The sequence below is a fragment of the Hyperolius riggenbachi genome, chromosome 2, assembly GCF_040937935.1.
Source record: "Hyperolius riggenbachi isolate aHypRig1 chromosome 2, aHypRig1.pri, whole genome shotgun sequence".
Classification (NCBI taxonomy): domain Eukaryota; kingdom Metazoa; phylum Chordata; class Amphibia; order Anura; family Hyperoliidae; genus Hyperolius; species Hyperolius riggenbachi.
The window spans coordinates 220,946,164-220,972,468 of record NC_090647.1 but is presented as its reverse complement, the minus strand read 5'-3'; the positions used below and the strand labels follow the sequence as shown (position 1 = coordinate 220,972,468).

At 44.1% G+C, this 26,305-nt stretch overlaps 1 protein-coding gene across 2 annotated transcripts in view; it reads left to right on the top strand.

Moving 5' to 3' along the window:
• Window positions 1-26,305, top strand: part of MGAT4A (alpha-1,3-mannosyl-glycoprotein 4-beta-N-acetylglucosaminyltransferase A) — a 172,182-nt gene that overhangs the window by 62,939 nt on the left and 82,938 nt on the right. For both annotated transcript variants that reach the window (XM_068268180.1, XM_068268182.1), the window contains one exon: window positions 20,347-20,514. In XM_068268180.1, the coding sequence (XP_068124281.1) occupies window positions 20,347-20,514 (168 nt within the window). The remainder of the gene's footprint in view (window positions 1-20,346; window positions 20,515-26,305) is intronic.

Genomic DNA, 26,305 nt, shown 5'->3' with positions numbered 1-26,305 from the left:
ATACTGCAGCAAAGACACTTGGAACAGCCTGAGGGTAAGGACTATGTGACAGGTATCTATAATGCAAAACCTAAAAAAGCAAAAGAGATCTTCACACTGCTAATGTTCAGTGTCATCTCCTTGTTCCGATCTTTGAATAAAGACTTTTTTTACCTGTGAGACTGCAAGAGTCGGGCTTTCCATACACGTTATGTAATAAACAAGCTGTTCCATTTCGCAAATAGCAACTCTGCTGCTGCCAGCAAAGAGATTAAGGGCCCGTTTCCATTGCACGCTGTGCGATGCGGCTACATAGATGCATCGCACCGTGGCTGTACAGTAATCACTGCATGGCAATGGAGCAGCTTCGATTGAGTGCTGGTTTTGTGGAATGGTGCAGAGCTGCAGATTCTCACACAGCCACATCCGCCTGCCGTCTCCTCCAATACACTTCCGCATTGGGAGATGCGGAAGTGATGCGTAGCCGCATCGGCTCCCATTCGCACATGGAAACGGGCCCTTAGGCCTCTTTTCCAAGGGCAGTTGAACTGTGTGTTCAGCAAGCAGTTACCGGGCAGCAGTGAGCAGTTACCAGGCAGCAGTGAGCAGTTGTGAGAGTTTGAAAGACATTTCACTGCCTGGAAAAGAGGCCTAAGTTTGTCTTGCTATGTAAAACTAAAACAAACTGATCGTATATGTTATTTCACATAGAATTAATTATTTAAAACCCAGCTCTGCCACAAGTTTTATGCATGTTAGTTTTACATTTTGCATAAAGTGATTGCTCTAAAAGTGAAGCCAAGCCTTCCTGCTGACAACCTATCATGGCAGCTTTAGTAGGTGTGGTCAACGAGATGCAAATAGGGTAATTCTTGCATGCAGATCCCATGAAAATTACATGTAGCTTGGAATTGTGTCAGTCAAATGCACTTCCTGTTGCTTTGTTACAAGCTGCATACAATTTCCATGCTATATGGAACTATTTGCATCTCATCGACCATCTCTACTAGAAATGCATGGATTTAGACTGGGGGAGGGGGCAGCTGGTATTTTTGAGGCTTTTTTTGTTTTTCTTCTGAAGAAACCAAAACCTTTTGATGGGGGGTTTTTTATGCATGAGTGATTTTAAAACATCTTCTATGAAATGCATGTAAAGTAGAACATTTTAATATACTGTTGTAATGATCGCTGCTGCAGCAGCTATTACTGGAAGTATTAGTGCTGCAGCTCAGGCAGTTCTGATCTATTTCCATGCAAGTTGCATAGCTTTGTCTGTCTTTCCCTGCTGTCAGCTTGTGACTGATTATCATTCACCTGTGTGGGAATCTGCATGTCTGCTCCCATTGGATGACCTCAGTATAAAGATCTGCTTCCTGCAGGGTTTCCTTGGGTTTTCATAGCTTCAGCCTAAGCCTGTCTTGCTGTCGCTTTAGCCCCCGATCGTGTTTCTTGTTAAAGATACTTTGCTGGTCTTTGCATCATATATTGGTTCATTGCCAATATATATGCATACCAGCACGTTTATTATTTTCCTTGTATTTGTGATACGTTAATACATCAGTGTCGCTGATGTATACGTACACGAACTGTTTATATCCTGTGTGCAGTTAGTCAGCTTTCCAGCACGTTTTGGTAGGTTGCGCGTACCGTGACCACCCGTGCTGAGGTAGTTACCCTGCTCCTGGTTCTGTTTGTGGATTGCGTTCATCTCTGCGAAGAGATAGCGAATCCTTCTGAATCCTGTCCTGTTACCGTTTGTGGATTGCGTTCATCTCTGCGAAGAGATAACGAATCCTTCTGAATCCTGTTCTGTTACTGTTGGTGGATTGCGTTCATCTCTGCGAAGAGATAACGAATCCTTCTGAATCCTGTTCTGTTACTGTTTGTGGATTGCGTTCATCTCTGCGAAGAGATAGCGAATCCTTCTGAGTCCTGTTCCCTGTGTTACTCCATTCCTAGTCAGCGTTCCTGCTTATGTCATATATCGGTTCATTGCCGATATATACATATGTTAGTCAGACGTAACAAATAGTTTCATTGATAGCTGTAATTGTAATACGCTAGGAAAACATACTTATTGTATATTTATCTGTGTTACGTTCTTCTATCTCAATCCTGCTATTTTCTGACTATCCTGTCCTGTCTTTGTGAGGCACGCCATCGCCGCATCGCATTGGCTGCCTCATTCCAGTCTGTCTGGTTTTGGACGCTTGCTGTCGCTAAGTAGCCGCTAGCTAGCAAGCGTTCATTCTGTCTACCTGTCCAGATCTCCTCAGTTCTGGTTTATGCGCTCAGCGCTACTTTGCGCTGAGACGTTATAACGAAAGCATTGTTTGTGGCTGTCAGATCTGCACCGGCTCTGTGCGCCACAATCTCCTATTGGAGTCAGTCCTCCCCTCCACTATACTAGGGATAGCCTGTTTCCTTGTGCTAGTGTGTGTACCTCCTCCACGCCAGCTCATGCGTTGCATGCTGACTGTGGAGAATACACCACCAAGCCTCACATTATGAAAACCCCATTACCAATCCCCATTGTGGGGGGGATTCCCAGAAAGTATGACACTGTTAATTATGGTTCCTGTTCCTTTAAGAAATTTGAAGAACTTAGCTCTGAAACAGAAAATGAGTTTTTCTCTGAATGTGCCAGGTTCCTGACCAATCCTGATCTCCAAGCGACTCCTGTTTCAACCTGGGCACTCCAACTAAGTTATATTTTGTTTAAAGGGGAATTATTCCAGTGGGCATTTGATGTTCTCAATCATTCCGATTTGAAAGAGAGACCACTGGAATTTCTAGCGTTTGTGATCCATAACTGGTTGCGCATAGATCCATTGCCTTTTCCTCTTAATGAACTCCTGGCAGCAGGCCAATCAGCTGCTCCTTCAATTGCTTGCAAGAATGAGCAGCAAGCAGAAAGTGTTACTGATAATTTTCCTGCAGCTTTGAATAAATCACCAAAAACCGCAAGGTCAAAGGCAAAACGCAAACGTTCTAAGAAACGTGTCCAATCTGCAGAATCGTTATCCTTAGCGACTGAGACCTATAATGAGATTCTGCCATTAACAGATAATGAAATGCAATTGTCTTTCAGGGGAGTTAAATGGACTTATGAAACTACTAATGAATGGAAGAATGATTCAAGTTCATTTTGTCAATTTTACAGTGCAAAAAGTGAATTGGTATTGAATGCATGCATTAAGTCTGCCTATAACCTAATAAAAACTGGTGTGTGTGAGTATGACTTTGTGGCTCCATTGATTGATGTGTGGGAACTGATTTTGGATGATTTTTTTGTGACTCCGAATTCGCAAATTTGGCGTTCTGACCCGCCTGCTTCAGCACCTTTGGCTGATTCAGCAGGTGATTCGGAGCTCTTTTTGTGTGAAATTGAAGTTCCTGCAATTCCACCCTGTACCATGGATAACTCAGTGTTACTTCCCAGTAAAACAGAAGCCACTGATACATTCTTAACCTTGCCCTGCGCAAATTTCTCAGCAGAGAATCCAGAGGTCCTGCTGACTTCCGAGTCCAGCCTAGCCAGTACTCATGACTCTTTGTTTAGTGAAACAGACACCAGAAAAATCTTGCCTGTCTCTGCAAACACTTCTGCAGAAATTACCTGTGTTAATAAAGTTCAACTCCTGTCTGATCCAGCAGATGCGCAAACATTGTGTCTTGATCTTCCTGTTTCTACACCTTGCTCTAGTTTCGTGAATAGCTCAGAGCATCTGCTATGTGAACCTGAAATCGCAGAATTATTACCTTGTTCAGAAAATTTTCCAATAAATTTGCCCTGTACCATGAATTGTGCAGTAGATCTCTCCAATGAAACTCAGGTCACAGAATCATTATGCTGTCCAGCAGGTGCTTCCATGGTTTTGCCCTGCAATATGGACTGTTCAGTGATCCTGTCCAGTGAAGCTGTGGTCGCAGAGTCTTATGCTTCACCCAGTACTTTGGATACTTTAAACCCTCTAGCAGAGGAGGCTGAAGCACTGCTTACCTCAGTTGGTGTTGCAGTAATATTCACTTGTCTAGCAGCTGTTTTGGAATTACAGTCTGCTCTAATAAAACTTGATGAATTTCTGCCCAGCAAAGCAGAAGCCATTGAAATATTGTCCTCGTCAGCAAGTGTGTCAGATACCTTGTCCTGTACACAGTCTGATTTAACCAATGTTGTTGAGTCCCTCTCCAGTGTTGTAACAGCCGAGGAACTCCAGCCCTGTCCTCTGAATGTTTCAGAAGTCTTGCCCTGTAACATGGATAATTCTGATTCTCTGGTCAAAATAATAGAAATCTCAGAATTTCAGTCCGGTCTGATGAGTGTTCCTGAAACCCAGCCCTGTATCCTGAAAGATTCTGGTTCTCTGGCCGCTGTGGCAGAGGTTCCAGAGTCCCCTTCCTGTCCAGGGAATTCCTCAGTTTTGCCTAGTCCAGTGGGGGCTGCTGCAATACTGACTTGTTCTGCAGCGCCTCATGAGCTCCAATCCAGTGTATTAAATGAGTCTCTGTCCAGTCCAGAGGTAGTTGTGGAGTCCCTGTCTGGTTCAGTGCATACATCAGAAGATTTGTCCTGTCTTGTTAGTGCCCCTGAATCTGATTTGTTACTGACTTTGCTGGAATCAGCGACATCTAAGTCTGATCCAGCATTCTCGTGTAAAAGTCCAGTAGTTGCGAAGTTTAGTCATGATGATTTTTTTTTGGCCAGTCCTGGTTTTGGTCCTGTCTTGGCTGACCCTGAGGCTCACAGTTCCTTGACATGCCCAGAGGTTTCTCTTGTGCCGGTGTGCCCAGATGTTCTTTGTGTGCCAGAATGCCCAAGTGTGTCTAAGGTGTTAGCGTGCTCTGATGCTTCCTTAGTGGGAACACGTTCTGATATTGCCAGTCTGCCTGCATGCCCAGAGATGGTTCTGGTCCCTGAAAGCCCTGATATTGATGTTTGTCCTTGTGGCCCTGACTCGGGAATTGCCCTAGGTTCCATAGGGGTTCTTGATAGTTCTCCATGTGAGCCTAAGGGGCATTCTGACCTATGGGGATCTCTTTGGAGCTTCAAGGTGTTCTGGGAGGTCTCTGAGAAAACTTGTCCTGGTGCCTTGGACTGGTTCAACAGTGGGTTTTGTGTTGGTAAAGACAGTACCGGTGGGCATTGCAAAGGCTTTGGCGTTTCTGAACTGTTCCTGGAAGGCGGTGGGTATCGCTCAGGGAGTTTCGGAGGGCTTTCTTCTGGAAATCATGGTTCTGATGGGTGTCACACTGGGGCTTGTAGTACTGATGGGCATGGTTCTGTAGGTTCTGGTTCTGATGGGTCCAGTCTTGTGGGGACTGATTCTGGAATTCGGTCTTGCCGGGCTGTCCCGGTCATCATGAATTATCAGTCAGACTGTTTTGTTGGAAATTTCAGTTTTGAAAAGCGTCTGGAATCCACTTTTAAAGGCGGGGGTACTGTAATGATCGCTGCTGCAGCAGCTATTACTGGAAGTATTAGTGCTGCAGCTCAGGCAGTTCTGATCTATTTCCATGCAAGTTGCATAGCTTTGTCTGTCTTTCCCTGCTGTCAGCTTGTGACTGATTATCATTCACCTGTGTGGGAATCTGCATGTCTGCTCCCATTGGATGACCTCAGTATAAAGATCTGCTTCCTGCAGGGTTTCCTTGGGTTTTCATAGCTTCAGCCTAAGCCTGTCTTGCTGTCGCTTTAGCCCCCGATCGTGTTTCTTGTTAAAGATACTTTGCTGGTCTTTGCATCATATATTGGTTCATTGCCAATATATATGCATACCAGCACGTTTATTATTTTCCTTGTATTTGTGATACGTTAATACATCAGTGTCGCTGATGTATACGTACACGAACTGTTTATATCCTGTGTGCAGTTAGTCAGCTTTCCAGCACGTTTTGGTAGGTTGCGCGTACCGTGACCACCCGTGCTGAGGTAGTTACCCTGCTCCTGGTTCTGTTTGTGGATTGCGTTCATCTCTGCGAAGAGATAGCGAATCCTTCTGAATCCTGTCCTGTTACCGTTTGTGGATTGCGTTCATCTCTGCGAAGAGATAACGAATCCTTCTGAATCCTGTTCTGTTACTGTTGGTGGATTGCGTTCATCTCTGCGAAGAGATAACGAATCCTTCTGAATCCTGTTCTGTTACTGTTTGTGGATTGCGTTCATCTCTGCGAAGAGATAGCGAATCCTTCTGAGTCCTGTTCCCTGTGTTACTCCATTCCTAGTCAGCGTTCCTGCTTATGTCATATATCGGTTCATTGCCGATATATACATATGTTAGTCAGACGTAACAAATAGTTTCATTGATAGCTGTAATTGTAATACGCTAGGAAAACATACTTATTGTATATTTATCTGTGTTACGTTCTTCTATCTCAATCCTGCTATTTTCTGACTATCCTGTCCTGTCTTTGTGAGGCACGCCATCGCCGCATCGCATTGGCTGCCTCATTCCAGTCTGTCTGGTTTTGGACGCTTGCTGTCGCTAAGTAGCCGCTAGCTAGCAAGCGTTCATTCTGTCTACCTGTCCAGATCTCCTCAGTTCTGGTTTATGCGCTCAGCGCTACTTTGCGCTGAGACGTTATAACGAAAGCATTGTTTGTGGCTGTCAGATCTGCACCGGCTCTGTGCGCCACAATCTCCTATTGGAGTCAGTCCTCCCCTCCACTATACTAGGGATAGCCTGTTTCCTTGTGCTAGTGTGTGTACCTCCTCCACGCCAGCTCATGCGTTGCATGCTGACTGTGGAGAATACACCACCAAGCCTTACAACTGTATTTTTGACTGCAGTTTAGTAAAGTCCACACCAGTACAGTTTCAGACCCCAGTTCCAACTAGAGGTACCTTGAGTTGGAACTGCGGTCTGAAATTGTGCTGATTTGGACTCCACTAAAATGCAGTTAAAAATACAGTACACTATGTAAAATGTGCATATAGTTGAGCTAGTAAATTATAGATTATTATTATTTATTGTATTTATAAAGCGCCAACATATTACGCAGCACTGGACATTAGTTTAGATTACAGACAATATTTAGGGGTTACATACAGCACTAAGACAATACAGGAATACAAGAAAACCAGATCACACAGCACCGTATGAGTACAAGGTAATGCTTAGTCAGTCACTGGATGGAGAATGGAGATTAGGCAAGTTAGGTTCACTCAGATGCATAGCATGGGTGCACAGTAATGGAGGTGCATGATCAGGTAGGACACAAAAGGAGGAGGACCCTGCCCAAAGGTTTACAATCTAGAGGGAGAGGTAGGGACACGAGAGGTAGGGGACCAGAGTTCAGCTGTGGGTTTAGAGCACTTGTGAGGGGTGGTAGGCCAGAGTGAAAAGGTGAGTTTTGAGGGCCTTCTTGAAGGTGTTGAAGGAGGGGGCTGCCCTAATGGGTGGAGGTAGGGCGTTCCATAGTGTTGGAGCGGTTCTTGAGAAGTCCTGGAGGCGTGCATGGGGCTGGGTGATGCGGGGGACGGTCAGGAATTCCAATGCACAGTAAGACCGTATTGACAGTGGTCAATTGCATAACGCACACATTTGAATGTGTGTGAACTGCAATGGAGACTAGATATAGACTTTAAAGGGCAACCATAATAAGAGAGAGATATGGAGACTGCCATGTGTATTTCCTTTTAAACAATACTAGCTGCCTGGCTATCCTCCTTAACCTTTGCCTCTAATACTTTTAGCCTAAAGGGAACCTAAGATGAAAAGCTTCTCAGGTTCCATACTTACCTGGGGCTTCCTCAAGCCCCACATCTCTCCAGGTGGCTCCGGTCCTGCATGCATGGCCAGGCACGCTTCCCCGTCGCACTCCCGTCCCTAGGAGCATACTGCGCCTCCACAGCAGTACTGCGCAAGCACAGAACGCTCCCAACCATGGAGCGCAATGGGGGAGCGTGTCTGGCTGCACAGGTGCAACTCGGCCAGGTTTGCGGGGGACCAGAGTCACCCAGGGAGATGGTGAGGGATAAGCAGCCTTAAAGTGGATCCAAGATAAACTTTTACTCACTACAGAATTGTGTTCCTTTCATATACTTTATAGGGCATTCCTCAAGCCAAATACTTTTTTTTTGTTTTGTTTTAATACTCTGATTCCCTATAAACTAAACAAGCCTCGCACACAGCTCCTTTTGTGCCTTAGGACTGTAGCAATGGCTTATGGGAGCTCAGTCTGGGCAGGAGGAGGAGGTGGTTACTAGCCACTGATTTCAGAGGCAGAGGGGAGGAGGAGAGGGGACTGAATTTACACACAGGCAAGCTGATAGCATCTCCAGCCCTCAGCCTGTGACAATCAGAACATGGCTGCCCTGATTGTATCACAGGAATAAATAATCATAAACTTTTGAAGCTGTTTGCAGCTAGATTTGCTGTGTAAACTATCTAAACTTTAGATAAGATATATATAGACAAGTTACTTTTTATAGTTAGTTTTTCATCTCGGATCCGCTTTAACCCTTTCTACTCATATGTCCCGCGTACAGCGTATAGTGGGCCATCGTAAATTTCCCGTTGCACTCGTATATCCCACTATGCGGGACATAATTTCAGCGGTGGTTTGCAGGCACATCTGCAGGGAGCAAAGTCCGATCTCTCTTCCCTTGTATAGTGGGCATGTATGAGTACATGCCCACACAGGTGGTACCCCCCTGCCCCAAACCGGAAGTGCGCGATTAGCGCTACCAGGAAGTGACCAATGCATTGAATGTTCCTTGCCGATTCCTTGCCGATTCCTTACCGATTCCTTGCTGATTCCTTCTTGCAGATTCCTTCATGCAGATTCCTTCATGCAGATTCCATGCAGATTCCATTGCAGATTTCTTGCAGATTGCTTGCAAAGTTGCATAGAGGAGCAATGGCATCCTATGCAATGGACGTGGAGGAGCGTCTAAATAGTAGCCAGCATTTCATTGCTCTAATTCCCAATCGAAATACCAAAGATTGCATCGTATGTAGTGACATGAAGACACCGGGTGACAGGCATAAAACCACCTATTATTGCAAAATTACACCCAGGAAATTGCTGTAAAATTTACCATACCTTTGCTTTCTTCTCTGCTACCAGCCAATAGAAGATGCCAAACTGTCCGAATAAGGTATTCAATTAAACATTAGGTGTTCTTTAAAATAAGATATACCATGTTACTATGTTATGTTCCATGTTAAAATGGGAGAAAGAGTAAGAGGGAGAGTGCATTTCTGAAAAAAAAACAAAAAAAAAAACCTCTGAGCAGAAACGACTCCCTTTAGAAAAAAACTATGAGTGGAAAGGGTTAAGGAAGCCCCGGGTAAATATGGTACCTGAGACGAGAACATTTAAAACCCTGAACAAGCATGCAGCAGATCAGGTGTTTCTGACATTGTCACATATGACAAGGTTAGCTGCATGCTTGTTTCTGGTGTTATTCAAACATTACTGCAGCCAAATAGACCAGCAAGGATGCCAGGTAACTGATATTGTTTAAAAGGAAATAAATATGGCATCCTCCATATTCTTCTCACTTCAGTTGTCCTTTAACCAGCTGAGCGGTCTGGACGAGCTCAGCTCGTCCAACACCGCCAGCGGCTGCCGCTCAGGCCCTGCTGGGCCGATTTTGATGAAATAAAAAGCAGCACACGCAGCCGGCACTTTGCCAGCCGCGTGTGCTGCCTGATCGCCGCCGCTCTGCGGCGATTCGCCGCGAGCAGCGGCGAAAGAGGGCCCCCCTAGCCGCCTGAGCCCTGCGCAGCCGGAACAAAAAGTTCCGGCCAGCGCTAAGGGCTGGATCGGAGGCGGCTGACGTCAGGACGTCGGCTGACGTCGATGACGTCACTCCGCTCGTCGCTATGGCGACGATATAAGCAAAACAAGGAAGGCCGCTCATTGCGGCCTTCCTTGTTTATTCTGGGCGCCGGAGGCGATCGGAAGATCGCCTCCGGAGCGCCCTCTAGTGGGCTTTCATGCAGCCAACTTTCAGTTGGCTGCATGAAATAGTTTTTTTTTTATTTAAAAAAAACCCTCCCGCAGCCACCCTGGCGATTTAATCAGAACGCCAGGGTGGTTAATACAAAGCTTGCATGCAGCATGTTAGAATAATGCTATCAGTTACAATGCAGAGATGTGACCAGCCCAATTATTTATTATTTATTATTTATTTATTTGTTGTATTTATAAAGCGCCAACATATTACGCAGCGCTGGACATTAATTTAGGTTACAGACAATATTTAGGGGTGACAAACAGCAATATGACAATACAGGAATACAAGAAAACCAGATCACACAGCACAGTATGAGTACCAGGTAATGCTTAGTCAGTCACTGGATGGGAGCATGGAGTTAGGCAAGTTAGGTTCACTCAAATGCATAGCATGGGTGCACAGTAATAGAGGTGCATGATCAGGTAGGACACAAAAGGAGTGAGGACCCTGCCCAAAGGCTTACAATCTAGAGGGAGAGGTAGGGACACGAGAGGTAGGGGACCAGAGTTCGGCTGTGGGTTTAGAGCAATTGTGAGGGGTGGTAGGCAAGAGTGAAAAGGTGAGTTTTGAGGGCCTTCTTGAAGGTGTTGAAGGAGGAGGCTGCCCTAATGGGTGGAGGTAGGGAGTTCCATAGTTTCGGAGCGGCTCTTGAGAAGTCTTGGAGGCGTGCATGGGACTGGGTGATGCGGGGGACGGTCAGGCGAAGTTCATTGGAGGAGCGGAGTGAGCGGCTTGGTGTGTATCTCTGAGTAAGATCAGAAATATAGGTTGGACAGGTTTTGTGGATGGATTTGTAGGTCAGACACAATATCTTGAATCTGATTCTGGACTGGATAGGAAGCCAGTGGAGGGATTCACGGAGGGGAGCCGCCCTGGTGGAGCGATGGGAGGAGTGGATAATTCTGGCAGCCGCATTCATGATGGACTGCAGTGGGGCTATTCGGGTCTTAGGGAGTCCAGACAGAAGGGCATTGCAGTAGTCGAGGCGGGAAATTATGAGGGCATGGATGAGGAGTTTGGTGGTGGCAGGGGTCAGGAAAGGGCGAATCTTACAGATGTTACGAAGGTGGAAGTTGCAGGACTTTGTGAGGTTTTGGATGTGGGGAGTGAAGGAGAGTGCGGAGTCCAGGGTGACACCCAGACAGCGGGCTTGAGAGGTAGGGTGAATAGTAGTGTGGTTAACAGTGACCTGCACATCTGGGAGGTCCAGGGATGACCGGGGTGGGAAGATCATAAATTCCGTTTTGTCTAGATTTAGTTTTAGGAACCTAGCGGACATCCAGGAGGAGATGGCAGATAGGCAGGAGGAGACCTTGTCCATGGTAGTGGTGGATATGTCAGGGGTGTGGAGATAGATTTGGGTGTCATCTGCATACAGATGATAGTTAAAACCCATGGAGGAGATAACCTTGCCAATGGAGGATGTGTATAGGGAGAACAGTAGGGGGCCAAGGACCGAGCCTTGGGGGACTCCCACTGAGAGGTGGTTGGGGGTGGACGAGGACTCATTGAAGGAGGTCGTGAAGGAGCGGTTGGAGAGGTAGGATGAAAGCCAGGTCAGGGCGAGATCGTGAATGCCCATGGATTGGAGGGACTGGAGGAGTAGGGGATGATCTACTGTATCAAAAGCTGCTGACAGGTCAAGGAGGAGGAGAATGGTGTATTTACCTTCAGCTTTAGCTAAGGCAAGGTCATTGACCACTTTGGTGAGAGCCGTTTCGGTTGAGTGGGCAGGCCGAAATCCAGATTGCAGTGGGTCTAGTAGTGAGTTGGCATTGAGGTACTGGAGTTTTGAGGCGAAGGGGAGGAGGGAGATCGGGCGGTAGTTGGAGGGTAGCGAGGGGTCGAGGGAGGGTTTCTTGAGCAGAGGCAATACAGTGGCCTGCTTGAAGTCTGAGGGGAAGGTGCCTGTGGATAGGGAGAGGTTAAACATGGTAGTGAGGACTGGGGCCAGATCCGTGAATTGAGGCTGAAGTAGATCAAAAGGGATAGGGTCAAGGGGGGAGGTAGTGGTATGGGAAGTCTGCAGTAGGTGGTTGACCTCCTCAGTGGTAGTAGGAGTGAAGGAGGTGAGGGGAGGATAGGGTGGAGAAGGAGTAGGTTGTGAGCAGGTGGGAGGTGAAGATTGAAGATTGGATATTTCCTGACGGATGGAGACTATTTTGTTGGTGAAGTGGGTGGCTAAATAGGTATTGGGCAAAAAAACTGACTGACACTCAGCCTGGAGAGAGAGTCTTTTGCCCAGCCATCCTGTACCATCACGGATTTGGGCTGGATGATAAAAGGATTAATACCTATTCCACAGAACTTTCCAGAATTGGACTATATATCTCTGTGGGACCTACCGCAAAGGACACGGTAACTTGACAAACTGCTCAGACTGTAATCAGCTATTATTTTCATATTGAACTCTTATTATTTCTGTATCAAATTGTTTCTATTGCTATATTTTGTTTTGCATTATTTCTTTAAATAAACGATTTAAAAATCGTTCGTCTAAGTGCTGTTCTGAAACAAATCTCCGCCAAAAGAATTCACATCTTCAGAGAGACATGTTACCATAACTGTTTTGATATTAAATATTGTTAGTTTCGCTATCTCTAGAAAGGTTGTCTAATTAACCCTTTTTTCTACAGGATTTAGCTAGAGTTAGAATTAGCGCATTCGCACGCTTTTATTGCGGATTGGTGGCAGCGACCTGGCCTCTATATGAGAGCACAGATTGTATCGATTGTATATACAATCGAAATTGGACTGTGTGTGGACTCACCAACCAATCCAAAAGGTTACTTTGCCTGCAGTTCTGACTGTCTTCAGGATTCCCTCAGGGTCTGAGGCTTTATGGTAAACTGCAGCAAAGGGAACAGGAATTGGTGGGTGACTGTGCATACGTTACATTGCCCTGTGGATCACATGATGGAATCCCATGGCTTTTGGGGATTTTTCATCACATTACATATGTGGCCAATAGGGTTAGATGGGCAGCGAGTTGACATGCAGCATTTATTCTGAAACGCAACTGAGCACTAGCCCTAATGGATTCTGAGTGGTTTACAAGTTTTACCGTCTGTAATCCGCATGTTCTTTCTTTGCAGTACAATCCCTGTTTTAGTACTGTAAAACTCAGGGTGGAGTGGGAAGAACATCAATAATGTGTAGCAGGGCGGTGAAAAATGTGAGCATCTTTGATTTTTATTGCAATCTGTGGCTGTGCTGAATATATTCCTTGACATCCTCAAATGGGTATTCCCTGGAACTCTCTTTTGTATGTGCAGAGTTTGTTTTCACCATGCTTAACAGTTATGAAGTTCTGGTGGGGAAATGCTGTCTTTATTTTTATCAAACAGCCTCTGATGCTGTGGACAAACGTTGCCTTTGTTTAGACTAGTGCAAAAAAGGGGCAAGAGTGGAGCAGTTGTTTATAGCAACCAATCAGAATGTTTGATATGGGCATCTGCCGGACTCTTGCACCAAGTTTGCTCTAGTTTTTCTTGCTCTGGCTTTGACGTTGCCCTGTGGATCACATGATGGAATCCCATGGCTTTTGGGGATTTTTCATCACATTACATTCAATCTTGTGGTAACTGACAGGGCAAACTGTACTGAGGGTACAAATACTCATCTTAGAGGTGTGGAGTCACTGGCAGCAGGGGCGTAGCTAGAAATCATGGACCCCCCAATGTTCACACCCTTCCCCTCGTGTACCCCTGGTGACCCTAACAGCCAAGGAACCCATCTTGCAAGGGTCATAAAACAAGTTTAGACATCATAGTGTTGACATCCATAAGTGCAGCCACAAAAACACCTGATCTGAAGGATGGACCCCTTTATCATTAGAAATTAGGGCCCACTACAGCTCTGGGCCCCTCTGCGGTTGCAGGGGCTGCTCCCTTGTAGTTACACCCTTGACTGGCGGTATCCAACAAGCATATTGAATAGTACACAAAAATATGTATGTTCTGTTAGCATGCCACATTCAACATTTTAAAATGCTGAAAAGTAATCCTTTAAACAGTATTTTCAGATCTGCATGATATTAATTTATGGAGGAGTTGTTCTGTTTTTATGCCTAAGAAATTTCTTCAAAGCTGGTTATCAGAAGGTGTTTTTCCTTTCCCCGTTTTGCGTGTGTGGGAGGGAGCAAGAATGGCTTCTTTTATGCTCAGCTGGTGTTCAACAAGTCCAGCTGTGGGATTTGTGTGTGTGCGATCCTCAGCAGAGCAGCTCAGCTAGGCTTACTGCATCCTACTGTAAACACATTTCTCTCTGAGAGTGTGCCTTCTCCCACTGGAAATGCAAACATTGCAGAATTCTAAATGAATCTCGCTATTGACGCAAGTCAAATAAGAGGTTCTTTTCAGGCCTCTGTTTTTATAAGAAAATCTGTAGCGGTTGACAAAAATATGTTCTGAAGGAACAACCTTCCTACTTGGCAGCACCAAAGCTCAACCTTGGAAAGAGGGCAGAAAAACAACCCACAATGGGTTCTAGGGAAGTAGATATTGGAACTTATTTATTTGTAGAACCACCTTTTTATCAGGCCAGATCGTTTTCGCTGGTTTGTGGCTTTGGGATGAAAAATGCACAATTGCTTTTCTAGCTACATTGATGCACTTGATTTATGGGAAAAACATGTGTGAGGGAAAGGGTTTCAATAAGAGCCGGTAAAAATGGGCTTATTTAAAAACTTAAATTAATAACAATACTAGTCTGGCGGTTTAAAGCACACCTAAAGTGAGAGGAATATGGATGCTGCCATATTTATTTCTTTTTAAGAAATTCCAGTTGCCTGGTGACCTGCTGATCTTTCAGGCATTAGTAGTGTCTGAATCGCACATCTGAAACAAGCATGCAGCTAATCCAGCCAGACACATCTAATCTGCGTGGTTGTTCAGGGTCTGTGGCTTAAAATATAAAGCCTGGTACACACTTTAAATGTTGATTGGCCAGTTAATGTCAACAATTTTACAACATTCATGTAATATGAGCGTTTACATACACAATTTGTTCATAGTATTCAAAATCCTTTGGTCTTCATACTAGATGGAGGGGGTAAAATTGGCCAATCATTGAAATCATCAAAATTGAAGGTGTTTGTCATGCTTTAGAAACAGAGGATTAGCAGGACAGCTAGGCTATTTGTATTATGTAAAAGGAAATAAATATGGCAACTTCCATATCCCGCTCACTTTAAAGTGTCCTTTTCATCTGATTCTTTTTATTTAGCTTTTTTCTTACTTAGGCCTATAGTTGAGTCCCACTCCTTTTTGTTGGCACAGCATATGCCCTCTAAACTGCCTATGTCCTGGTAATAGCCCACACTCCCTGCTTCCAATAAATTAGCATTAGGTATCCAAGAACTGAGCACATAAGGGCACACTTAAAATCCAATTCTGGATAACATGAGAAAAAACACATCATCTCCCTGCCTCCATTCCTGAATATGTTGGTCATTTGCTTTTTCCATGTATTTGTTGAACACCGTAAATATGGTAAGTGAACACAACCATGGCATGAAAATCCTCTCCTCCGTTACTAGTCCTGAAATTACCAGAAACTGGAACATCAGAACTTTATAAATTGGAGCAATGGAAAAAAGGTGTCCTATTTATAAAAAAAGTTCTGATGTTCCAGTTTCTGGAGCTTTCCATGGTGCTTTGTGGTCATTGCTTGCAGTAACATTTTCAGCAGGATGTGATGAAGATGTAGTTCTGTGGGGTTGGAGCAAATGGGATAGCCTTTGCGCTCTCTGCTTATCAGTGAGCCTTGGTTGCCTATGACCCAGTCACCTCCACAGCAATGCACACCAGCCTTCCAGTTACAGCTGATCTAAGCTGACTGGGTGAGCTACTGAAGATGAGAACAGTACCTATGATTTGGTGCACAATGTGTTTTACATTTTTCTTTTCCACATTTTCAAATAAAGTTTTCCTAGTTCTTATTACCCATACAGCTATCATATTTGCTTTTTTGCAAAAGTAATATTGTCTGTTTACAAATTCCCAAAGTACAGTTTATCTGCGCTGAAAGCTGCCATTAGATTTTATTACATAACTGCCGTATTTACATATTAAAATCTATCTAGTTATCACTTGTCAGCTCTTTCTGCTTCTCAGTACAGCTCAGTTTTGTCAGTTTGCTATTGTTTACTAAATGTATATGACAAAGGAATGTAAACAAAAGATAATGTTATCACCTCTTGGGATGAGGCCAGAAGCTTTCCATTGATGCAAGGAGCTTTCCACTTAAGAACAAAGTGCTGTAACTTTTTTGTGGTAGTAGATTTTATGCTGTAAATAATCTTTTACAACAAATAGGAAATGCTGAGTTTCATAACACTTTAACCACTTCGCCATATCTGGACGCATATATCCGTCCAGATAGGCAGTGGTGCTGCAGCCGTGTGGTGCGCGCGATCGGGCGCGCGCCCGCGCGCGCCCCCGCTGCCTCCCGCTGCCCCCCCGATCAGTGAATGGGAATATAATTCCCATTCACCGATCCAAGTCCACGGCAGAAATACCGACGCTTTCTCATCAGAGAGCGTGGTATTTCTGCCCCCAGGAAACAACTTCTCTTCATTTTAGTTCCTAGATGCAACATCGTTCGCATCTAGGAATTTTTTGAATGTGGCCATCTTGTGGCCAAATAGTAAACTGCACCCACATACCTGTATTGAATAAAAAATACATTATATTACATCTAAAATTGGCTATTTACCTCCCAAACTAAAATTACCCAAATACATTTTTGTATTAAAAAAATAATAAAAAAAATTACAATAAAAAAAAAAAAAACTACATAAATAGTTACCTAAGGGTCTGAACTTTTTAAATATACATGTCAAGAGAGTATCTTATTACATTTTTTAAAATTATAAGCTTGTAAATAGTGATGGACGCAAATTGAAAAAATGCACCTTTATTTCTAAATAAAATATCGGCGCCATAAATTGTGATAGGGACGTAATTTAAATGGTGTAATAAGCGGGACAAATGGGCACATAAAATGCATGGGTTTTAATTACTGTAGCATGTATTAATTTTAAACTATAATGGCCAAAAACTGAGAAATAATGATTTTTTTCCATTTCTATCTTAATCTTCCTGTTAAAATGTATTTACAGTAAAGTGGCTCTTAGCAAAATGTACTACCTAAAGAAAGCCTAATTCGTGGCGGAAAAAACGAGATATAGATCAATTAATTTTGATAAGTAGCGATAAAGTTATTAGCGAATGAATGGGAGGTGAACATTGCTCGGATGCATACGATTTTCGAAGCTGTAGGCTGAAGTGGTTAAATGCGATTTTTTTTTTTTTTTTTTTTTTTTTTTTTATAGTTCTAAAATAATGCCCTAACATATATTAAATGTGCCTCTGAACTACAGGTTTAAATGAGGAAACAAACAGGTAGAGGGGTTCAGCCAGTAGAAACACAAACCTTCCAAAAACATTAACGGAGTCCAATAATACGGAGCATTTTATGTTTAATTACATCAACAGTTACCAAAGGCAGACTGGATGGACATTTGCGTTGGTACTGGCTTAAGCTGTAACCTGCAATTATTGAGATTCAGGTTGATACTGTTCACTACTGTGACTATTCACAGAAGACTGCAATGCAATTGTTGACTCCATGGCTTTGATTATAAAACACAGACTAAGCTGAATTAAACAAAGGCGGAACAGTAAATTCTACTAATGTAAATGATTAACCATCCCTGAAAATTAGCCAAATTTCAGCGTCAGGCCAGAATAGTGCTTGGCATGTTGGCTGCTGGCCATCATGTGACAATAGAAGGCTTAGAACCACATCAGGTTATTCCTGTTGTTCCAATATAGTACTATTGCAGTAAAGATATTTTTCAGCAACCTCTGCATTAAAATGTAAGCAATAGCAGGCAATGAGAAGTACAGCAATATCTTAAAGGGACCCTGAGTAGTAAAAATGAACAAAATCGGGACTTACCTGGGGCTTCCTTCAGCCCACCGTAGTTCGGGAGGTCCCCCTGGCTCCTCTCCTGGACGACCGGCGACACCCGGGCTGAGTGTCGGGCTGACACTTCCTTTACGGTGACGCTACCCGTCATCACGGCGGCCAGCGTGACAGTACTGCGTATGACGTGTAGCAGCCGGCGTGATGACACGTAGTGTCACCCTTAAGGAAGTGTCAGCACGACAGTCGCCCCGGGTGTCGCCGGTCGTCAATTCTGCAGCGGGACTGGGAGAGGAGCCAGGAGGACTCCGGGGGACCTCCTGACTTAGGAGAAGGCCCCAGATAAGTCCCGATTTTTGTTTTTTTTTCTGCTCAGGATCCCTTTAATTTAAAGCATCCCCTCCCAGCCATTGTTGTCTTATACCTCCCTCTGTCCAGCTCCACACCACACTTTCTCAACAATCTTGCCTCCTCGCTCCCACGCTCTTTTCAGGACAAAGTCGCCAATTAACGGAGCCGCCTGCGGGACCAAGAGAGAAACCAGGAGGAAGCCAGGGGACCTCGTGGTTTTACCTGAGGTTTACACTCACCTAAAGGATTATTAGGAACACCTGTTCAACATCTCATTAATGCAATTATCTAATCAACCAATCACATGAAAGTTGCTTCAATGCATTTAGGGGTGTGGTCCTGGTCAAGACAATCTCCTGAACTCCAAACTGAATGTCAGAATGGGAAAGAAAGGTGATTTAAGCAATTTTTAGCGTGGCATGGTTGTTGGTGCCAGGCGGGCCTGTCTGAGTATTTCACATTTTGCTCAGTTACTGGGATTTTCACGCACAACCATTTTTAGGGTTTACAAAGAATGGTGTGAAATGGGAAAAACATCCAGTATGCAGCAGTCCTGTGGGCGACAATGCCTTGTTGATGCTAGAGGTCAAAGGAGAATGGGCCGACTGATTCAAGCTGATAGAAGAGCAGCGTTGACTGAAATAACTCGTTACAACCGAGGTATGCAGTAAAGAATTTGTGAAGCCACAACACGCACGACCTTGAGGCGGATGGGCTACAACAGCGGAAGACCCCACCGGGTACAACTCATCACCTCTACAAATAGGAAAAAGTGGCTACAATTTGCATGAGCTCACCAAAATTGACAGTTGAAGACTGTAAAAATGTTGCCTGGTCTGATGAGTCTCGATTTCTGTTAAGACATTCAAATGGTAGAGTCAGAATTTGGCGTAAACTGAATGAGAATATGGATCTTGTGACTAGGGCTGTGGAGTCGGAGTCGAGGCAATTTTGGGCACTCGGAGTTGGAGTCGGAGTCATTGATTTTGTAAACTGAGGAGTCGGAGTCGGATGATTTTTGTACAAAATCCACAGCACCTTTAAGTATTAGACGTCGGAGTCGAGGAGTTGGAGTCGGGGCCATTTGGGGTACCCGGAGTCGGAGTTGGAGTCGGAGTAGTGGCTTCATAAACTGAGGAGTCAGAGTTGGAGTCGGAAGATTTTTGTACCGACTCCACAGCCCTGCTTGTTACCACTGTGAGTGGTGGTCGTGTAATGGTGTAGGGTATTTTTTTCTTGGCACACTTTAGGCCCCTTAGTGTCAATTGGGCATCAGTTAAATGCCACAGGCTACCTGAGCATTTGTTTCTGACCATGTCCAATCCCTTCATGACCACCATGTACCCATCCTCTGATGGCTACTTTCAGCAGGATAATGCACCATGTCACAAAGCTCGAATAATTTCCAATTGGTTTCCTAAACATGACAATGAGTTCACTGTACTAAAATGGCCCCCACAGTCACCAGATCTCAACCCAATAGAGCATCTTTGGGATGTGATGGAACGGGAGCTTCGTGCCCTGGATGTGCATCCCACAAATCTCCATCAACTGCAAGATGCTAGCCTATCAATATGGGCCAACATTTTTAAAGAATGCTTTCAGCACCTTGTTGAATCGATGCCACGTAGAATTAAGGCAGTTCTGAAGGCGAAAAGGGGTCAAACACCGTATTAGTATGGTGTTCCTAATAATCCTTTAGATGAGTGTACATTAAATGTAGATTGTAAGCTTTAAAGGGAACCCGAGGCGTGAGACCTACGGAAGCTAACATATTTATTTTCTTTTACACAATGGCAGTTGCCTGGAAGTCCTGCTGCTCTTTCTGGTCAGCAGGGTCTAAATCATTCACCTGAAACAAGCATGGATGCTGGGGGTCCTTGCAGCCTACGTTGGGCTGGAGGATGCCCCACAAGTGCAAGTTGTGTTTTTAAAAGCTGCTCAGTATCCCTTTAACCTTAAGGTTATGAGACACTTCTGAAACTATATTGCTATTTTTGTTCAGACTTCTAAAATCAAACATAAGATTGGAATTATTGTTTTTTGTTTATCTTATGAGTGTGTAGTTTTGTATGTATTCCACAACTGATTTGTGTATATTTTTTTTTTCTGTATAGAGAAATTGATTGCTTATCAGCGGGAGTTTCATGCTTTGAGGGAACGGCTGCGTATTGCTGAACACAGGACCTTACAGCGCTCATCTGAGCTACACTCAATTCTGGAACAGTTCCGGAAAGCAGTATCTGAGGCAAATGGCAGCAGAGATGCACTGAGTCACTTTTCAGGTACAGAGAGCTCTTAATCCTGCCTTGTATGTACATTGTGAAGTATTAATATCCTAACATAAAAGAAAAATCAGTTGGGAAAATATTGTACAACCTTTAAAGGCTGTGTAGATGTGTCTCTGTGTTATAGTGTGATCCCTTGCTACCTTAGTGATCAACTCTGTCCAATCACACGTACACAGTCTAGAGTTGTGTACACACCTTTAAACTTTGTTGCACACTGGAATTGGGACTCAATCCTTCAGGTGGCAGTTCTGGGCCTGATGCTGTATAGATGCATTGCTAGCCACCAGGCTAGTGATGAGTTTTGTTACTATGGAGGTAGGGAAGAGGGCTAACAGTGCAACACACAACGGTTGGGGTCAGTAGAGGAACAATGTCCTTGGCCAAGTCAGTCTACCGGGTGGATAGCTGGTCTGCTTCGAGGTGGATTGGGGGCTGCTGTACATGTGCTGGATTCTTGGCAGAGGCAGCACTGATGGGCCGCCTCGGTTGAAAACCACGTTGAGTTCTATATAAGACTTCACACTCTCTGTCACGGAAGAGCCTTGTGAAATCGCAATCGGTTTCTGCACCGATTGTCGTTGACATGCCAGATCAAAATTGAGTGTTTAGGGCCTCGCAAACTTAAACCTTTGGAGGTATTCTTTTGGGAATCTAGAATTTCAGCTGGAACAGAGCTTTCTTTTCATGTAGCCCCTTTTTTGTCTCTGACTGTCCCAAGGTTTGTTTAATTAGCAAAGAACAAAGGGTTTCTTTTCACAGGCAGATCAGTTAGGTGTGAACATGCCATTTGAAAGGATACCAATTGGTGACACCAGCAGAAGTGAGCCTTCCACACAGCAGGGGTCTAGACACGCTGGAGCCATCCCATCAGCATTAAACATAAATGTAGTATATGATTTTTTTGCTTATTTACGGGATACCGTACCTAGGATAGTTATGGTAGTTATATCATTTATTTCGTGGTGTCTTGATGGACATTTTGATACCAGTCTTGGGGGGCCAGGGATAAGCCATGGCAAAGTATTAAACAGGAACTAAACATAATATGGTAGTAAAGTTTGATGTCATAGGAATTGTCATATTCTGAGGATTATGACTCTGTGAGGCCTGGAACCCACTGAAAACCGCAAACGCAAAACGCTACCGCTAGAGTTTTGTCTGAGCACTTTGCAAGCGGATTCATGCGCGTTTGCGGTCGCGTTTTGCAACATTGTATTTTTTTGCTCAGCGGTTGTGTAGCGTTTTGCGTTTTTATCCTGATTGGTCCTGTGAATTATTTTTAATTTTGTTACAGTGTGCTGAACCGCAAAACGCTAGCAAAACCGCTCAGTTTAGGTTTTGCTGAGCGTTTCTGCTAGCGTTTCAATACTTTACATTGAAGCGCTAACGCTCCCAAAATGCTGCATGTCCTGCGTTTGCGTTTCTGGGAAACGCAAACGCTCCTGTGAAGGTTGCCCCATCCATTAACATCAGCTGAGCGTTTTGGCAAAACTCTAGCGTATCGCAGCGCTGCCAAAATGCTCAAAAAACGCTCTTGTGGGTTCCAGCCCTGACTGTTATTTGTGTGTGCGACGAGCGTGCGAGGAAATATAAAAATCTCATATTCTTGTGGACTCCAATGCTCCACCTAAAAGGGTAACTGCACCCTGGCCAGCCCAGGGGCTGATCCTGAGACCCCACCCAAAAATTTTGCTCATTCAAAAGATTTCGACAGGGACTCCTCCCCCAGTCCTCCATATTCCATCGTTACAAAAGCATGCTGCTGCTCCGAGGACTGAGCAGCGGCCATCTTGTTTGAACTTTGCTCTGGAAACTAAGGAACTTAACGTGTTTATCCAGAGCAGACATTTTCACCTGACTTAAGTATTCGTTTACCTCTTCGCTTTTTATTTTTATACTGTTCTACTGTTGTCTCTATAATTGTTGATTTTGATGATTTTCTATATATATTATTTGTATTGCATTTATAATAAACAACTCTAAAGTCATTTATTTGTTCAGCTACACCTATTATTCAGCCACACAGAAGAATCCTAGCTTTCTGAAGATTCGCTACCGAGAAGTGGTGTTATTAGCCAGAATTGCCTGTTAACCGTTAGAGCCAGTTAGTGGGCTTCTCTGTCCCATTTAAAGCGGGATTGTCACCATAAAAATCTAATTTCAACAGCAACTGGTCTGAGTGTATTAAGTGATAAAGATGCTAATCCTGCATTCAAAACTTTCAAATCTTTTTCTGCTGTTATTATTTGTAGTTATCACATACTTAAGGAGCACTGGTCATTTAGTAGTCAGTGCCAAACAGTTGCATGCTGGGGGTTCTTTTTATCTATAATACATTCCTCCTCTTTCCTTTATTTCCCTTCCTACCTGCTTATCTGAAACCTAATCCCCTACTCACTTGTGTTTACAAGCAAGGCTGAGGTGACTCAGCAATTGGAGGAGAAAAGAAAAAACAGTTAAGGGAAGAATGACATCAGTATTTAGCCTCAGTTGTGGGCAAAAGACATGGTTCCCACCAAGAACAGAATTCTCTTTATTTACTATATACAATTCACTGAAATCAAAACGTGGACAGTACAATACATGTTATGTAAGTAGATCAAGTATTTATCTACTTGTATATGTGTTTTTTCCCCATTCATAGTATGGCTAATCCTACTGCTTTAAACAGATTGTGGCAGCCTAGTATTTTGTGTGTTATAGTTTGCACGCCTCCTTCTGGTCTGTCTGCAGCCGAATTCCAGCGTTTTCCACACACCGATTGCGTCCACAAGATTGGCTGGTCTGTGTGCTGAAACAGATTCGAAGGCATTGTGCGGCCCAGCCACCAGGTGGCGTGTGACACTCCCTATGCCGTTTTTAAAGTGCTGCATGTTTACAATGACTGATGTCCAGAAAAAAAATGGCATTTGCCAGGAGCAACCAGCCAGTTCATTTCTGTTAGGTCAATTTTTCAGTCACTCAGAATAGTGATTTAAGATGTCCAGTTACTGATTGCATTGCTTATATCACATAGGTCAGAATGAAAATTGCTGACTGAGCAATTCATATCTCTCATTTCCTTAGTGCTGAAGTTCAGTTGTGTAATAAGCTATTGAGGATTACTCTCCCCTCTCTTTCTCCAGATTTTTAACTGAGAAGAAAAGTTGCTCAACCAGTGCTTAGATTTCTTCCCATTCCATTGGAGAGAAATTTTACAAGTCTAACAATTAATCAAAATATTTTGTAGTAGCACTAAACAGATGCTTTATCACAGACATTTTTTTCCAACTCGAAGATTAAAAATATCATGTAGCCCTAGCTAGCGTTTTAGAAGCAGTTTACGCCAAAGAATGCTATTCTGGTACAACAGGGCTTTCCTACTCCAAACATACTACTTTTTTTAATTAAGTAATTTTTACTTATTATACTCCATTGACACTTACACGTTTAGTTATATTCAAATGAACCGCCTTATTTAAGTTTCACATCCTTCCTATCCCTCCCAGATCAACCCTAGCCCACCCCTCCCACCACTCTTTCCTCATCCTAAATTTTAAAAGCACAGTAATCCAATGAATCAGGACGAAATGTTGTGTTAGTTTGTTGCCCTCAACTCTAGGCATAGAAAGGGTGTCTTTTAAGCTGCTCCTTTGCATACCAAGTGGTATATTTAAATGGACTCATCAAGTTGTGCAAGTCGGATGTCGACATGGTATGCAAGAGAATTGGTTTCTTTCTGACGAATCTTTTTGTGTCTTTGTCTTAGTTTGTACAGGCCTCCAATGTGTATCCAGCATCATTAGGTGTTTAATAATGGAGGCAACTTGTAAAGCATGGTCAGACCATTATTGCATACAGCACCCCGTTTTGGGTTGCTGCATGGTACCTTAGTCGTGCAGGTTAGCAGTACCGAAGACTGAGCTACATGAACCAGATTGGGTCTCAGTTATCAAACTGACAGTTCTTTGACCCATTTTACAAAGGTACATTTTGTTGAAGAGTTTAAAAGAACATACATGTGTGGTATGCCATGAGAAAATCTTTCATCACATTACGTATGTCTTCATTAGTCAAACTGCCTCAGGGAGGGTAGAAGTTGTTATTGCACATTGTATGTCCAAGAATGTCCAAGAATATTTGAAAAGATGTAGAAAATGTGGCTGCTTTTTGCCTGCAGAGTACTCAGGATAGAATGCACACTCTGCAGATGTCATGTTATATACAGGCCACTGAATTTCTTGTCCCACTTAGGAAGAACTCCCTGTGGGCATAAACATTTCAGTCTGTTCTTTAGAGACGTCTTATATCCTTTGGTTCTTTTTGCAGTGAAAAGGAGTAGAGTACATGGGCTACTTAGAATGGTTGTATTGACATAGGTTTCTCACATGGTTATGGGGAGGGATAAAGGTGAATTAAGGGCTGATGCTTTTACTGTCTTTATCTAGTGGCAAGACGGATATGAAACATACATTTTAATATGTTACTTAAACTGTACCTTAAGTTGAAATGGCCTGACATTAATTTTAATTCTTACTAGGGCTTTCCTGGAATCCAATATTCTTATTTTAGTTTTCACAAAAAAAAAAAAGAAGCTAAGGATGACCAGGCAAGAGCGAAATTCTTGTTCTCGCCTGCTCATCCTTATTCAGTTCCCATACAGAGTAACGATGGTCTATTGAACTTTTGCTTCCTTCCTCCTTTCAGTAGTGTTGGTCACAGCCACATGCAACTTTTATAACTTCTTGTCAGTGAGAACTAAGCTATGGAGCACTGGATTATCATTGTACTTTAACTAGTTTGGCCTTTTGGACGTACGGTATACGTCAAAAGGCCACATGTGCGCTCCTGTGGGTCGATCGTGCACATGCGCTCCCGGGCTGCGGTTCGTTAGCCAGGGAATCAATTAATCGGGACATGGTGCCTGATCATTGATCGCTTTCCCCGGCAGAAAAAGCGACTGCTTCTCTCGGAAGTCTCGCTCTTTCTGCCCCTTACGTCCCTCTAAGCATACATGTTACGCTTAAGGCTGCCATACACTGGTCGATTGCCACCAGATCAACCACCAGCTAGATCCCTCTGTGATCGAATCTAATCAAAGAAGGATCTATTGGCCAGGGCTGCTCAAATCCGGATCCGGGAGACATCCGGATAGTTATATCCTGATACCTCCCAGTTACCTGTGCGGGGTGGGCGGGGGGTCAATCTTACCTGTCTGGGGTCTACTTCGGTCCATCCCTCATCGCCTCCCACGATGCGTCCAAGTGATTACAAACACTTCCTCCTTCCAGGTTGAAGGAGGAAGTGTTTGTAATCACGTGACGCGCGTGGAGCGCATCGTGGGAGGTGCCGAGGGACAGACGAAGACGTCAGACAGGTAAGATTGACTCCCACCCCCCCTCGCCCACCCCGCACAAGTTTACTGGGAGATATCCGGATAGCAACTATCCGGGTATCTCCCGGGTCCGGATTTGAATCTTTCACTATGAACAGATTCACGATCTGTGGAGCTGCCGCCGCCCCCTGCATACATTACCTGATCCAGCTGGCGCGAGTCTCCCGGTTTCCGCGGTCTCTTCTCAGCTCTGGGCTCCACCTTCACTTTACTTCCTGTCGCGGGAAGTTTAAACAGAAGAGGGCGCTCAACTGTTTAAACTTCCTGTCGGGACAGGAAGTAAGTGAAGCCAGCCGGAGCCCAGCGTGGAGAAGGACAGCGGGGACACTCACGGAACATGTAATGTATTGCCGCTAGCGTCGGTCGTCAGACATTCGAATGCCGCTGTCGACGCACTCTGACCCGAGAGTG